General features: G+C 40.4%; 1 protein-coding gene and 1 long non-coding RNA gene across 7 annotated transcripts in view; one reads left to right on the forward strand and one right to left on the reverse strand.

Moving 5' to 3' along the window:
* The window catches only part of PDCD1LG2 (programmed cell death 1 ligand 2), a 70403-nt gene extending 62215 nt beyond the window's left edge, over positions 1-8188 (forward strand). For 2 of the 3 annotated variants that reach the window (XM_070248292.1, XM_005604992.4), the window contains one exon: positions 7387-8188. In XM_070248292.1, the coding sequence (XP_070104393.1) occupies positions 7387-7392 (6 nt within the window). In that variant the 3' untranslated portion in view covers positions 7393-8188. Of the gene's footprint in view, positions 1-5546; positions 5705-7386 lie in introns of all 3 variants that reach the window. The other variant, XR_011431216.1, reaches the window with a different exon arrangement.
* A 2226-nt stretch (positions 8189-10414) lies between these two features.
* The window catches only part of LOC102148834 (uncharacterized), a 38673-nt gene continuing 33428 nt past the window's right edge, over positions 10415-15659 (reverse strand). For 3 of the 4 annotated variants that reach the window (XR_289369.4, XR_011431219.1, XR_011431218.1), the window contains 3 exons: positions 13602-13695; positions 13109-13200; positions 10415-11936 (listed from right to left, as the gene is read on the reverse strand). This is a non-coding gene — a long non-coding RNA (uncharacterized lncRNA). The remainder of the gene's footprint in view (positions 11937-13108; positions 13201-13601; positions 13696-15659) is intronic. The other variant, XR_002803228.2, reaches the window with a different exon arrangement.

The raw sequence follows: 15659 nt of genomic DNA on the forward strand, positions 1-15659 counted from the left end.
CAGCCTGGTGGCCCTGGTAGCGGCACCCACAGCTGCAGCCACATCAATAAACAGCAAGGCACCAGCAACCTCAGAGGCACAAGCAGCACAAGGAGGGCATTGATGATGCCTCTGGCAAAGGCAGTGGAGGGTGGAAAGTGCAAGCTCTCAAATACAACCAGAAGCAGCTCGGAATCAAAGTAACCAAATAAGAAACATATTTACTACCACAAATATGCCAGCAGAGGATCAACTCATCAGGTACTGCGAAGAACTGCAGTAACACAGTAGCACAGAAAGAAAATGACGACTCTCCAGAAACCAAACCTGAAGTCACAGAAGGTTGCAGTCTAACTGACAGAGAATTCAAAACAGCTGTCGTGAAGAAATTCAGTGAGTTACAACAAAGCTCAGAAAGAAAGGTCAAAGAGCTCAGGAATAAAATCAATGAATAGAAGGAGTGCTTCACCAGAGATTGGAACTCTAAAAAAAAAAAGAAGAAGAAGAAGAAATTCTGGAGCTGAGGAACACAAAATTAATGAGATGAAAAATAAAGTAAAAGCACTGGAAATTAAGCAGACCATGTGGAAGACAGAATTAGCAAGCTTGAAGATAGAATTCTAGAAATGATTCAAGTAGAAGAGAGAGAATTAAGTTTTTTTAAAAATGGAGACATTCTACGAGAAATATCTGACTCAATTAAGAAAAGTAAAATAAGGACAATAGGTATCCCAGAAGGAAAAGAGAGGGAGAAGGGAGCAGAGAGGTTATTTAAATAAAGAATAGCTGAGAACTTCCCAAACCTGGGGAAGGAATTGGATATACAAGTATGTGAAGCTAATAGAACGCCTAATTATCTCAATGCAAAAAAACCTTCTCCAAGGCCCGTTATATTAAGACTGTCAAAAGTCAATGACAAAGAAAGAATATTAAGGGTGAACAAAGAAAAGAAAAGAACTTTTAGGAACCCCCATTAGGCTATCAGTGGATTTCTCCCAAGAATCTTGGATTTCAGCCAAGAATAATCTATCAAGCAAAGTTATCCTTCAGATAGGAAGGACAAATAAAGACTTTCCCAGACAAACAAAAGCTGAGGGAGTTTATGCCACTGGACCAGCCTTACAAGAAATGTTGAAAGGAGTCCTCCTACCTGAAATGAAAAGGCAAAGTTTTGAGCAAGGTGATAGATAGACAGAATCAGAAAATTGCAACCCTATAACAGAATAACTTATTAAACACTTAATTATAACATAAGGGCTAAAGGGAAAGAAAGCATCAAAAATAACTATAACCACTTCAATTTGATAACAAACTCACAATACAAACAGGGATAATTTGTGACAACAAAAACATAGAAGGGGAAGAGGTAAAGGACAGAACCTGCATAGGCTAATGGAGATAAGATGCTATCAGCAGAAAAGGGACTCTCTCATCTATGAGATCTTTTATACAAACCTCATGGTAACCACAAAACAAAAAATCAGAGCGGAGTCACAAAACATAAAAAAGAGGAAACAGAGAAACATATCACAGAAAACTACCAAACTCAAATGGCAGACAGAAATATAAGGAAAAAGAAACAATGGAAATATAGAACAACCAGAAAACAAGAGACAAAATGGCAGTATTAAGCTCTCAGATATCAATAATCACCCTAAAAGTAAATAGATTGAGTTCACCAAAAGATACAGTGGCTAGATAGATTAAAAAACAAGACCCAACAATATACTGCCTCCAGGAGAGCCATCTGAGCTCTAAAAACAAACAGGTTCAGAGTAAAGGGATGGAAGATGATACTCCAAGCAAATGACAACTAAAAGAATGGGGGTGTAGTCATACATATATTGGACGAATTAGACTTCAAGTCAAAAAAGATAACAAGAGACAAAAATGGACATTATATAATTACAAAACGGACATTCTACCAAGAAGACATAACATTTATTAATATATATGCACCTAACATAGGAGCACCAAAGTATATAAAGGAACTATTAACAGACCTAAAGGGAAAAATTGACAGCAACACAATAATAGTAGTAGACTTTAACACCTTACTTACATCAATGGATAGATCATCCAGACAGAAAATCAATAAGGAAACGGTGGCCTTATGTGAAACACTAGACAAGATGGACTTAATAGATATATAGAGAACATTCCATCCCAAAGCAGTGGATTACACATTCTTCTCAAGTGCACATGGAACATTCTCAAATATAGACCATATGTTGGGGAAAAAAACAAGTCTCAATAAATTTAAGAAGATTGAAATCATATCAAGCATCTTTTCTGACCACAATGCTATGAAACTAGAAATCAACTACAAGAAGAAAGCTGGAAAAGTCACAAACATGTGGAGACTGAACAACATGCTACTGAACAACTATTGGATCAATGAAGAAATCAAAGGAGAAATTAAAAAAAAAAAACATAGAGACAAATGAAAATGAAAACACAACATACCAAAACTTATGGGATACAGCAAAAGCAGTACTAAGAGGGACGTATATAGCAATACAGGCCTACCTCAAGAAACAAGAAAAATGTCAAATAAATATTCTAATACCACATCTGAAAGAACTAGAGAAGAATAACAAATGAAGCCCAAAGTCAGTAGAAGGGAGGAAATAATAAAAATCAGACTGGAAAGAAATAAAATAGACTAAAAAGACAATAGAAAGGATCAATGAAACTAAGAGCTGATTCTTTGAAAAGATAAACAAAATTGACAAACCTTTAGCTAGACCTATGAAGAAAAAAGGAGAGAAGGCTCAAATAAATAAAATCAGAAATGAAAGGGGAGAAATTACAATGTATATCACAGAAACACAAAGGACTATAAACGAATACTTTGAAAAACTATGTGCCAACAAATTGGATAACCTAGAAGAAATAGATAAATTCTTAGAATCATACAACCTCCAAAAACTGAATCAAGAAGAAATAAGACAATCTGAATAGACCAGTAACAAGTAAAGAGATTGAAACTGTAATCAAAAACCTCTTAAAATATAGAAGTCCAGGACCGGACAACTTCTCCGGTGAATTCTAACAAACATTCAAAGAAGATTTAATACCTATCCTTCTCAAACTCTTCCAAAAAATTGAAAAGAATGGGACACTTCCTAACTTATTTAATTAAGCCAACATTACCTTGATACCAAAACTAGATAAGGACAACACAAAAAAGGAAAATTACAGGCCAACATCACTGATGAACATAGATGCAAAAATCCTCAACAAAATGCTAACAAATCAAGTACAACAATACATTAAAAGGATCATACACCACAATCAAGTGGGATTTATTTCAGGGACACAGGGATGGTTCAACATCCTCAAATCAATCAATATGATACACCAATGAAGAAGAAAAATCACATGAACACCTCAATAGATGCAGAGAAAGCATTTGACAAGATTTAACATCCATTTATGACAAAAACTCCCAAATATACTTACCATATCATTAGTTCTCTATTTAAAAATGTTTTTAATATATCCACCACACTCCCTTTCTCCCAAAAAAAGTGAAGTAAAATCATTAAAATGCCCACAATCATTGTCTTTATGTTGTGGAAACTTGTATTGTTTTCTTCCTTTATGTTTCCTGATTTTTTTTTTTGTACTTTAATGCATTTTTAAATTTCCCAATGTACCACTTGTAAGTACCCAGGGGTGCTTGTTAGATGGATAATGATACTTTCTGAAGCAATTTTAACCATGCCCCACTCACCTCTCTAATCCCAGCAGTCAAATGCATTATATAGGATCCTTCATTGGGTCCTCGTCAACTTTAGGGAGGAAAATGCTATACCCTCTTTCAAGGACATATATCAATGTCTTAGTTGCCTTTCAGAGATTCCCAGTTCTGCCAGCCTAGAAGGGGTGAATGCATACTCCAAGGATGTAAGAGATGAGGTGACTTGCACAAGGTCATCTTATAACTTAGTGGTGGAACTAGAGCTAGAGTTGAAACTGCCTGAGTCCTTGTGTCTGGCACACTGTCCTTTCAGTTTGTGGAAGTTCTTCTTCCAGCTAACCTTACTTGATTGTGCTGCTATTTGGGCCCATGGCTTCTTGCTTTTATGCAGGCAATGAAGTTGTCAACCAGTATAACTTTGGGAGTGGATTCTGATACCATAGATATTTATCATGCTTCCTTTAAAAAGAGTTATTCTAGTCATCAAGCCATGGTTTCTGAGAGCTTATAGACCACGTAACTTGACTTCCTCATTTTAGAGATGGTGAGACTTGGGCTAAGGGATCTTAAGTGACTTTCTTGAATGAAATAATGACAGAAAAATAAAAGGTCTTGTGATTCCAGTATAGTGCTATTTATTCATTCACTTTCAAACATGTATTAAGTGGCTGCTATCTGCAAGACTCTGTGTCAGGTAGGCTGTGTGGGAATTATAAGGATGAATTAAGGACACTAGTCAGCTAAGATTCTTACATCAAGTATTGGAGACAAGATAGTGAAAAAACTGTTTTCATTGGCATAATTTGGTTAAAATTAAAAGAGGCCAACTCTCTATATACCCCCTAGCAATTGATCCCATCTGTATGTCTTTCTGTTTTATTTTGTTTCCATGAGTCTCTTGTCTTCCCCTTAAGAATGTCCACTGAGAACTGACCACAACATCAGCATGGCACCATGGAGGGATCTCCTTTCCCCTTTCCTATTCCAGTGGTTTCTGATCTTTTTTTTTCTTTTTTGCCATTATAACCCTTTTATAAAGGAAATATTAGACAAAATACCTATATATACTGAGTAGGAAAAACTTCAGTCCACCTCCTGTGTTTCTCCTTTACTCTCACACTACTACCACACTCACAATACTTCTGACACCAGAGGCATGAGGGTTTTTCCCACCAAGAAATTCTCTGCAACACCAGCAGGGTGTTAAATTGTCCTACAATTTAACTCAATTCTGACACTCTCTATCTGCAGATAGCATGAGATCCCACAGTTAAAGTCTTCCCATAAGACTGCCCACCCCCCGACTTCAGATGCCAATGGCAAGTCCAGGTTGTCACCTGTGCTTCTGACCAATTGGCTATAAATCTGAGGTTCCCATGATCCCCTCCTCAGGTTCAATTAATTTGCTAGAGTGGTTCACAGAGCTCAGGAAAATGGTTTACTTACTGTTTACCAGTTTATTATATAAAAGGATATGATAAAGGATACAGAGGAACTTGCAGATGGAAGAAATGAATATGTGGGAAGGGGTTTCAAGCTTCCATGCTCTCCCCATGCACCACTCTTCCAGCACCTCCATGTGTTCACCAACCCAAAAGCTTTCCAAACCCCTACTTTGGGGATTTTTATGGATGCTTTATCACCTAGGCATGTCCAACCATTAACTCCATTTTTAACCCCTCTCCTTTCTCTGGAGAATTGGGAGTGGGGCTGAAAATACCAAGCTTCTAATTGTAGCTTAGACTTTCCAGTGACCAGCCCTCATCCAGAAGCCCATCAAGAATCACCTCATTAGGGAGCCAGCCCCATGGCCAACTGGTTAAAGTTCCACACGCTCCACTTCTGTGTCCCACGTTCACAGGTTTGGATCCCGGGTGCAGACCTACTCCACTCATCAGCCATGCTGAGGAGGCATCCCACATATAAAGTAGAGGAAGATTGGCACAGATGCTAGCTGAGGGCTAATCTTCCTCAAGCCAAGAAAAAAAAAGGAGGATTTATAACAGATGTTAGCTCAAGGTAAGGCTTCCTCACACACACACACACACACACACACACACAAAGAATCACCTCATTAGAGCAAAAGACACTGTTATCAGCCAGGAAATTCCAATAGATTTAGGAGCTCTGTGACAGGAACCAGAGTCATAGACCAAATATCAGAACAAAAGATCCTCCTATTGCTTTTATCACTTAGGAAATTACAAAGGTTTTTGGAATTCTATTCCAGGAAGCAGGAGCAGAGACCAATATGTATATTTTTCTATCATCTCACAGAAACAGATTAAAACAGTGGTGGAATGAACCACTCTACCATAGGTCCCTGCAAAGGCTTCTAAGCTATCTTGTGCTTCTCGGAACATATTTGGAAAATCATGTAGCTCTCAAATTATCACTTTATTCCAAAACCCACCTTATTTACCTATCTTCAGAATCCCTAGAAATGCCCATTCCATGCCAAACTTCCTTTCTGCTCAGAGCACCGCTGTCCCAGGAGGGAGTCGAGGGCCTCTGGGAGAGTCAGTAACAGTCTCACTCTCCTGGGCTTATGAATTTTTAATGATGTGAGAAGTCTGTGTATTTTTTATAGTTTTCGATGGCTTTATAAGTCGTATAAATAGCACATGAAAGCTCAGAGATGGGGAAAAAAATATCACTTTAGGCTGGGGATAATCAGGGAAAAGGAAAGGTTTCATGGAGGATGTGACATTGAACCAGACAGAAACAGAAATAACAGACTATTCTAGATAGAGAGGAAAGGCAGAGAGGCAGGAAGAGGTGGGGCATCTGTAGGAAAAGGCAGGAGATCCTAGTTTGGAAAGAGTCAGGTATGAGATAAGGGGAAAGACAGTTGGGGGCCCCATCACGAGCCATGAATTCCAAGTCAAGGAGATTAGATTTTACTCACCAGGCATGGGTGCCTCAATCAGGTCCCAGCAGGAAACAGAGCACATACTCAGAAGGGGTGATGAGGCAAGTTTACAAGTTTTCACTATTTTCAAAGATATGAGCAGGGTTAAGGGAAACCAGCACCCTGGGACTAGCAAACACTGAGACAGTGCTCTCACGCCTAGGCCTGAAGGGGAAAGGGAAGGGAACGGTTACCAGAACTCTGGTGAAAACAGCAATAGGAAAGGGAGCCCACAAGGAGCTGTGACATTTAACAGAGGGATAAAGTCAAGCTGCAACCTGTCTGGGAGGTTGCTGAGGAATAGTTACCCCAACCTTACTCCCCTACTCACTGCAATCGCCTCTCTCCCCCAGGTGGAGGGTAAGAAGGGAATGGAAGCCAGAGGGAAGAGAGCCCAATGATGCAGTCCACAATGTTATTCCCCTGGGTCATGAACAGGGCAGAACAGGGTGGAGAATGCATCTGCAGGAATAAATGGAAATATCTGCCACAAAGGGGAACTATAAAAGGTTTTGAAGAGAGAGCCCTAGGAACTGTGGTCCAGGATTACTGAACTGTCAGCAGCCCAGAGGATGCAGGAGAGAAGGCTCCTGCGATAGGTCTGGAGAGAGAGGCTGAAGACGGACTAGAGCAATGGTAGAGAGGGTAAAAAGAAAGGTTTTGAACCATGCTGCCTCCAGATAGATGAGCTTTTTTTCTGAAGTAGTTTCTCACTCCAATCTTATTTTGAGAAGTTATGTATCTTCTAATCAGAAGAGTGATTTTCCTATTTGTGGACTTTTCTTCCCAGATTTGAACCTGCGGTCTCAGGAGCTGGGGTGACCTGATGGGATATCCTCAAGAAGCCTCTGGACTCTGAACAAGAATACTTTGGCCTGCAGAGCTTCTTGTTTGTACTTTTCAAATGCCTTTGGATGACCCAGCACTTTAATCTGGAGACTGCAGCAAGACTAGGCAGCACCTGGCCATGGTGTGCTCAAAGGAAGTCAGGCAGCCCGCCCCTTTACAGATCCGACCCCTCATGTCTGCAGCCTGTGGCTGAAGCAAGCACTATTGCACTTTAGAAATGACCATACTGGGTCCTAGGCCCCTGTGAGTGTCCTGAGGCTCCTTCTTGCTGCCAGACTGAAAACAAAGGGAATTATTTCCCTTTAAGGTTCCAAAATGATTTCCAGAAGCAGAGATGAGTGTAAATTTCCAGTTACAGAAATGGACAGATTGCCAATAGGCTAATAATTATCCATAGTTCCCTCTGGATACTGGAAAAGCCTATTGAGACTATGAGCTCACAGATAGGGCTTGATACAAAGTCAAGCCATAATTGACATGTATTATGGTTTACTGGAATCTTGAAAGCATCTGAGGAGTTCTAATTAACAGAAAGCATTTAAGGACACAGAAGGGCCAACTACAAGATGTGGAGAAAAGCCGTTGAGTATTTTTGTGAGGTCCAAATCACGAAGCATTTATTGTAAACTGTAATAGCACTGTGTTGAATGGTGTTTTTTTAAACTACATCTTTCCTTCAAAAAATTCTGTTTTTTTAATTTCAGAAATCAATGATATACATTAAAAAATTTTGGCATTCTTAATGCTGTGCCTGCAAAGATTTCAGATAAGTAGTCATAATGGTCAAAGTCCCAAACTAGGGCTCCTTTCCTGGTTCTCTATATGACTTTAAACTTAACTTTTCAGTGACTCAGTTTCCACGTCTGTGATACAGTGATACTCTCTAGTCAAGGTCTTTGATGGTTGGTATTACAGAAATCCTGTGGGATCCCATTACATGTGCGTCAAAGTGGAGGGTAACTGGACTCAGCAACAACAGGTTAATCACGTTAAATTTGGTCTTTGTGCTGGGGCCACGAATCTCAGGACATGAGTTGACCCATAAACTATCCAAATGTGTACATTACCAAGTACAACAGAGTCTTAGCTTAGTGGGCCTAAAGCAAACTCTTTAACTGGTGCTCAAACTAAAAAGAATTTGGGGTTGGGAATGAAGGGGTGTGAAAATGAGTAACAGACAAATTATACGACATCCCAGTTTCTCAATTCTCGGTCTATACAAATCAAAGAATGCCTCTGAAGAATAAAACTTAATAGTTTATTCTTCAAAGTCTTCCAGATGTTCTACTTTTGGCTAAGTGGTTTCCTCAAGGCCCATCCAGGTCAGTAAGTTTAATATGCCATCAAGCCAGTTGACTCCCACAAGTTTGAAAGACTTTGAGGCACAATTTGATGCCCTCTTCAGAAGAGTGGGGTCCCAGGGCGGTTTCCCAGGTCCCATGTGTTGGTCTGGGGTCCCTGCTGGAGGAATAGCACCTTCGAATGCTGTGGAGATCAGGGCAGGCAGACAAGGCCTCCTCCCCAAAGAAGCAAGCCCACCTATGTGGGGCCCCACCTCCCCCAAGATGTGTGATTGGCATACTGGGTGGTGGTGTTTGACTCTATTAGGAACCTGGTGGCATAATGGCTTCTGTCAAAATACCACCTTTGGTCCTAGATTTGGGCTATTTTCTAGAAAACCAAATAGGGACAGGGCTCCCAAGCCCCAGTATCCTGAGATTTAGGCTTCTTCAGGGAAGAAGACCCTAAAGCAGTGTGTCCTAACGTAAGAAATGTTCTATACTACAGCATACCATCCTAACATCTAACATTTATCAAGTACTCACTATATGCCCCATATTGTTTAGCATTTTATACATATTGTTGGAATGAATTCTCTCAAAACCCTCTGAAAAAAGGCACTATTTATGTCTCCATTTTAAAGATAAGGAAACTGAAGAATAGAAGTTAAGAAATTTGGTTAACACTGCCTCTTTAGCTTGGAAGGGATGAAGTTAGGGTGATGAAACCATATTCATTCTACCCTGTAACGTGCCCTGATTTCCCACGGGATGCGACTTTAAGTGGGGACTTTACCAGTTACATGTGCCTTGTGGTCTCTTTTGCTGCTCGAGGATTAATTTCACTTTTACTCTTTCCAAAGAGGCACTGTGGGAGGGTGGGGGAGTGCAGGCTCTGATGTCGGAGATTCCAACCCCAACTCAATTATATATGAGTTACACAACTTTGGATATGTTAGTTGATCTCTCTAAGCATCAGTTTCCTTATCTAAAAAATGAATAATGTAAGAAAGGTATTTAGTACCTTCCTTTATCAGGCACTTAGTGCATCAGGCACATGGTAAATACCTGATAAATATCAAGTATCATCGGTAATCCCCCTATGTACTAGCCACTAGCCCTTGCCAAATAGTCAGTGCCCAGACACTATCAAGCTAATCTGTCTGCAGGATATTTCTCCTAAATCCTACTGCTAAAGGAGCAGTGAGCTATGCTCCAAGGAATTCCCAGCTGAGGTCTATCAGCATGGGTTTCGTGTCCCCTAGACTCTCCCGTACATTCTTCAGCAAAGTCAAAGGGCTCACCAGTCCTCAAGTATGGTTTATACTGTCGCCTCCACCCAGAACACCTCCTTTCTGGGACACGTCCTTTCTGGGACCTCAATTCTCCCCGGAAAATCCTATTCATCCTCAGATGCCAGCTCTGCTCATGAATATTCTCTGATTTTCTCCAATTAAATATGAGCTCTCTTTACTTTGGGCAGAGCAATGCTTTCTTTGTCCCTCTCTGAAGCAGTTATCTTTCTCAGTTTTGAATCATGAGGATTTGAGCACATGCCCCTTAGACTGTAAACTTGTGGAGGGCAGGGAGAGAGTAGGATTTTGTCAGTCCTGCAGCCTCTTTATGTGATAGGTGCCCCGTGCGTGATTGTCTCTGAGACTCACTGTAATACTGAAGAGAAGGCTACACTTAACATTCTTACTTTTTATGACCTTAACATGATTGAATAAAAAGTATATAATTGCAATCCTTAAAACAAAAGAGTTGGATAAGTTCTAAGTCTTTAAAAAAAAAAGTACCTTTTACAAAGGAAGCAAAAAATAGCATTTGGGAGAGTTTGAGGAATTGAGAAAGATGAAACAAAAATCACCTATGACCTCATCGTCCAACACAAGTATTTTCATTTTTGCTGTTAGCATTTGTTCTTTGTCTAGACACATCTATAACTTCAGCTAGAGTTATAACATGTAATTTTCTATCCTTTTTTCAAATTTGTCATAGGATTATAAGCTTACACCCATGTTGTTGACTAATCTTCCTAAGTATAATTTTTAATGGCTGCGTGGGTCACAGATCCATGATGAGATGGAATTGGCCCAAATTCTTTTTATCACCTGACCACTATAAGCACCTATTTTCACTAGTGGACCACAGGGCTATTTGGGGTTCCTAAGGATTAGTGTCATTTCAAAGCAATGTTTAGGAATCCCTGAAAAATCTGGGTATTTCCATTTCCTCCATACACAGACATCTTAGTAAATGATTTCAAGTCCCTTTTGGGATAGCATGGAGGAAGATCTACAGAAAGTAGTTGTGGCATTGTTACAGGGTTCTTTCTCAAGGGGTCCAGTTTTTCTCTTCAACCAGGAGCTTCAGATCAATGAACTGGTAAGGTCTAGGAATCGGGGAAGAAGCTGTGATTCTCAGTTGTGGGAACTCAAGTCAGATCTCTATTATATAAATCAAGCAATGCTTTAGTAGGCTGGCCATCTATTTAATTCTTAGGGCCAACCACCAAAGATTCCTATGAGTAAAAAATTCTATTGCCACTCTGGGATCTCATCATCCTGATTGAATCAAGAAGCCCATCTCAGTGGCTGCATTTCCCACCCTCATCCTTGGCCTACAGAAAACAGCCACCTGGGGGTATTCAGGGTTGCTGGGGCTCCCTCACTAATGCATTTCTCAATGCTCTAGTGAAGGGAATATTTCTTGGATCCTTTCAAGGTGAGGAAAGATGCACAGGTTACATGTGATAAATTACTCCATTATTCTTACCTCCCTAAGCCTTTAGAATCCTTCCTGTACATTATTGTGGAGAAATTCTATCAGCTCAACATCATTGAATGTAGCCTACTGTTGAGCACAGGTTTCAGTCAACCAACTAAGCAAATAGAGAAACTCTCAGCTATTGAAGTTAATATATTTGTTTCAGCTAGCTTTTGCTGTATAACAAAACTTAATGGCTTATGTTTATCATTTATGTTTTCTTGATTTTGTAAGTTAGCAATTTGGGCTGGGCTCAGCTGGGGCGATTCATTTCTGCTTCCCATGGTGAGCTGGTCTCACTCATGCGTTTGCAGTCAGTCAACAGATTGCCAGAGGATGCTGGTCCTTGATGGCCTCATTCATGTGTCTTGGAATCAGTGCTGGCTGTTGCTTGGGTCAAGTTTCCTCCAGCAGGTTAGTCCATGCTTCTCCAACATGGCAGCTGGTCCAAAAACAGCAAAAGAGAGGGTAAGCCCCAATGTACGAGCGCTTTTCAGGTTTCCATTGCATCACATTTGCCAAAGCAAGTCATATGGCCATGCCAAAAATCGATGTGGAAGAGGATTACATGAGGGTGTGATATACAAAGTGGTGTGATTACCTGGGGAGTATTCCTATAACAGTCTACCATAGACTTAAGTCCAAAAATCTATGGAAATTGTATTATATCAGGGCTACCTAAATTTGGCCCCAACCCAATGTTACATTCTGTTCTCCTTGGTCTAATACCGTTAGAATCCATCCCCATATATATTAGCTAGGTTTCTTCTAATATCAATTTAATAAAATCTTGTGATTCTTTCGAAGTATAAGCCTTTTCTTCCTGAGCCAGACTCTGCCCTTCTCCCCATGAATATGCTCAGATCTGACTCTAGACAAAAGCCTGAAGGCCATGAGTGTTAGGAGCAGTGGAGCTTAAAAATAATAGGGATCCCCGTGCAAGGCAATTGCCTCCTATGTGGTTATTACAGGTTGCCAAGCAAAGGAAGGCTAGTATCATCAAATAGGAAATGGGAGACTTCTTCCACTATCAAGGGAAGCTCAGGGAACTTGGGGTGTTCAAGATTCTCAGCTTCATCCAAGCCCACTTGAATGTTCCCATTCCTAGTCTCAGAGTCCTATCCTTTCCAAATTACTGCCTGAACTTTCACATTTGAGACTTGGCCAGTCTGTGAATGCTTGATTTGGATCTGATTTTTTAGACATGTCTGTCTTGTAAGTAGAAGGAATAAGAGTTACTTTTAGGCAGCCTTAGAAGCCCTCTGAGGGCCGGCCTGGTGGCACAATGGTTAAGTGTGCACATTCCACATCTTGGCAGCCCGGGGTTCACTGCTTTGGATCCCGGGTGTGGACATGGAACAGCTTGGCACGCCATGCTGTGGTAGGCGTCTCACATATAAAGTAGAGGAAGTTGGGCATGGATGTTAGCTCAGGGCCAGTCTTCAGCAAAAAGAGGAGGATTAGCAGCAGTTAGCTCAGGGCTAATCTTCCTCAAAAAAAAACAAACAAACATAGAAGCCCTCTCATGCCCTGAAGATGATCTGAGCTGAAAGCTTGGAGCTTGTTATTGTCTTCCTGCAAGTACTATAGTGCAATCAGAAGCAGCCATCTCACCTTACATTCCTTGTAATCATCTCTACAACCATAATGATCAAATGCAGCAGTTAATTGATGTCCAAAAGATTTCCTCCCATTGGCACTCAAACCTAGCAAGAATAGATGATAATTTAATGAATTGTGATACCATTGCATGCCATAGATTACCATTCCCATTTTCCATTAGCAAAAAGTTCAGCTCTGAGTTCAAAGCAAATCAATTCCAGAATCCTGTATTTGAGAGTCTGCTTCCTAGTACCACTCCTAGCATCAAGTACCATATCAGTCAGGGTCCAGTCAGGAAAGCAGAGTGGATTTAATATCAGGAATTGGTTATAAAGATATTAGAAGGCAGAAAGAGCAAAAAGTGGATACTAAGGAAACCTAAATATTAGAGCTGCAGAGAGCAGCTACCTTTCTGTGGGCTGCAGCTACATTCAGGAACTGAAAACAGGAAGGAATTCTCCTCCCACATTCCGGTGCCCTAGGGTTTCCCATTTATTGAACTTACCAGAAAGCTAGCTGGCAAGGGAGGATGGTCAATGAGATCTGCCGAATCCCAGCCCCAGCACGAAAGAGCGGAGCAGAGGAAGGGAGTCTTGGAACTGAGAACAGGAGGTAAATAACCAACTCATTCCTGAATCAAAACTTTTCTAGGTAAATGGAAATGTATTCCTTAAAAGAGGAAAATACAGAGACTATGAATTCCAATTAGACTGTAGCACAAGAAACTTTCTTAAACTTTGTGGCATCTGACCATGTAACAAGGGCCTAATATATGTTTATTGATTAATGGAACAAGAAAATAGCAGTTAGGAACTGCTTTGGTCATGAGCATAGGACAAATAAGTTTATTTTTAAATGCCTTTTGTAGAACAAGTTGAATCAGTTTTATCATTTGGTTGCAAGTGAGAGAAGACCTGATATAAACTGGCTTAAATTTTTTTTAAAAAACAGCTTGGATTGGCTTAAGCAACTTAACAGCCAAAGGTGCAGCTGGGTCCAGGCCTCTAACAATGTCTTCAGGATCCAGATCGTCTCTACCATCTCTTCACTTTGCTTCCTTTTTGTTGATTCTATTTTCAAACACGGCCTCCCCTCGTGATCACAAGATGGTTGCCAGTAGTTACTAAACCTTCCATGTTCAAACCCACAAGACAAAATAGCCAGGGTATTTTTTCTAGCATTCTCATCAAAATCCAGGGGTTAAACTCTGGACAAGCTTATGTCATATACCCTCTCCTAAGCCGATTATTGGAAGAAAAAGGAAGAACGTGTGAATGATGACTTAAGTTTGGTGCTCCACTCAGAACATGTGAACTGAAAGTGGGGATTATGGAAAGTTTCAAAAATAGGAATGGATGCTGGAGAGGCAGACGCCAATATTCATTGTCAAAGTCATTTATTTGATCAGGCAACAATTGGTGAGCTCTTACTATCCACAAGTCCCTGTGTTAGAGGCTGGGAATTTTAGGTGGCTAAGTCACAGTCTTTATCTTCAAGCAGTTAACAACTAGGCTGGGAAGCCAAAGATGAATGTAGCCCTGGTGTCTGCTGGACGTGGGACAGATGCACAAAAGTCAAAGTGATATTCTTTGTGCTGAGGTGTTGGAAGCGCCCAAATGGATCTGTGGACTTTTCCTGGAATGTATAGCACAAGATGTCAGTAGCCTACTCTAAGAAAAATATCACTATTGTATGAAATACCAGAGGAGAAATACTTCCAAATTTGAAACAAAAATGTCACATTTTTCAGAAGTTGATTGTCCCACCTTTCCTGATAATATACTTCCTACCTGTCATGCATATAGATGTGTCAAAGTGCTGAGAAGAGTTTGGAATATATGTTCCTCCTTGTGTTGAGTTTGAAGAATTAGACTGCCCATGTCATATTGCTGGTAGCCATCATGAGGTTAATTAAGTTTATCATTATAGCTAACTTTCATACGATGTGCCAGACATTGTTCTAATTGCTTTACATGTATCATCTCATTTAAACTTCACAATTCAATGAAGTAGGGACTATTATTTTCTCCATTTTACAAAACAGCAAACTAAATCCCAGTGACATTAGATAAATTGCTCACATCACACAGCAGAGCTAGATAAGATTCTGCAAGCCAGCCATGGTGACAAGAGCCCAGAGGTCCTAGACCTGTAACACAGTCAAGCTTTCATCATAAGGTATGTTGTAATTATGTATGTGTTTGGTTTTCTCCAAAAGTCTGTGAGGTACCTAGGAGCAGGAACTAGGTTTTTATTCATTTATGTAGGCCCAGAATCCAATACAAAGATTGGCACATAGAAGATGCTTAATGAATACTGTGGAATTGAATTGAAGGCAATGTGCATGGAGTCTAGGAAAAAGAGGCCAACATGGAAAAATGTGTTCGTGAATCCCAAGCATATCCAATGGAGAGGGGTCCCTGTCCCTTCGGCCCATGCATTCCTACCACTGGTCAGGTCTGTCCCTCCAGTGGTGATGAATGCATCAGATTCACATAGCTTGATGACATTCGCCATTAAAAATCATTTCAGGCACCATCCCCCTTCCCCACCCCATCCTGAT

Source organism: Equus caballus, chromosome 23, assembly GCF_041296265.1.
Source record: "Equus caballus isolate H_3958 breed thoroughbred chromosome 23, TB-T2T, whole genome shotgun sequence".
NCBI classification, from domain to species: Eukaryota; Metazoa; Chordata; class Mammalia; order Perissodactyla; family Equidae; genus Equus; species Equus caballus.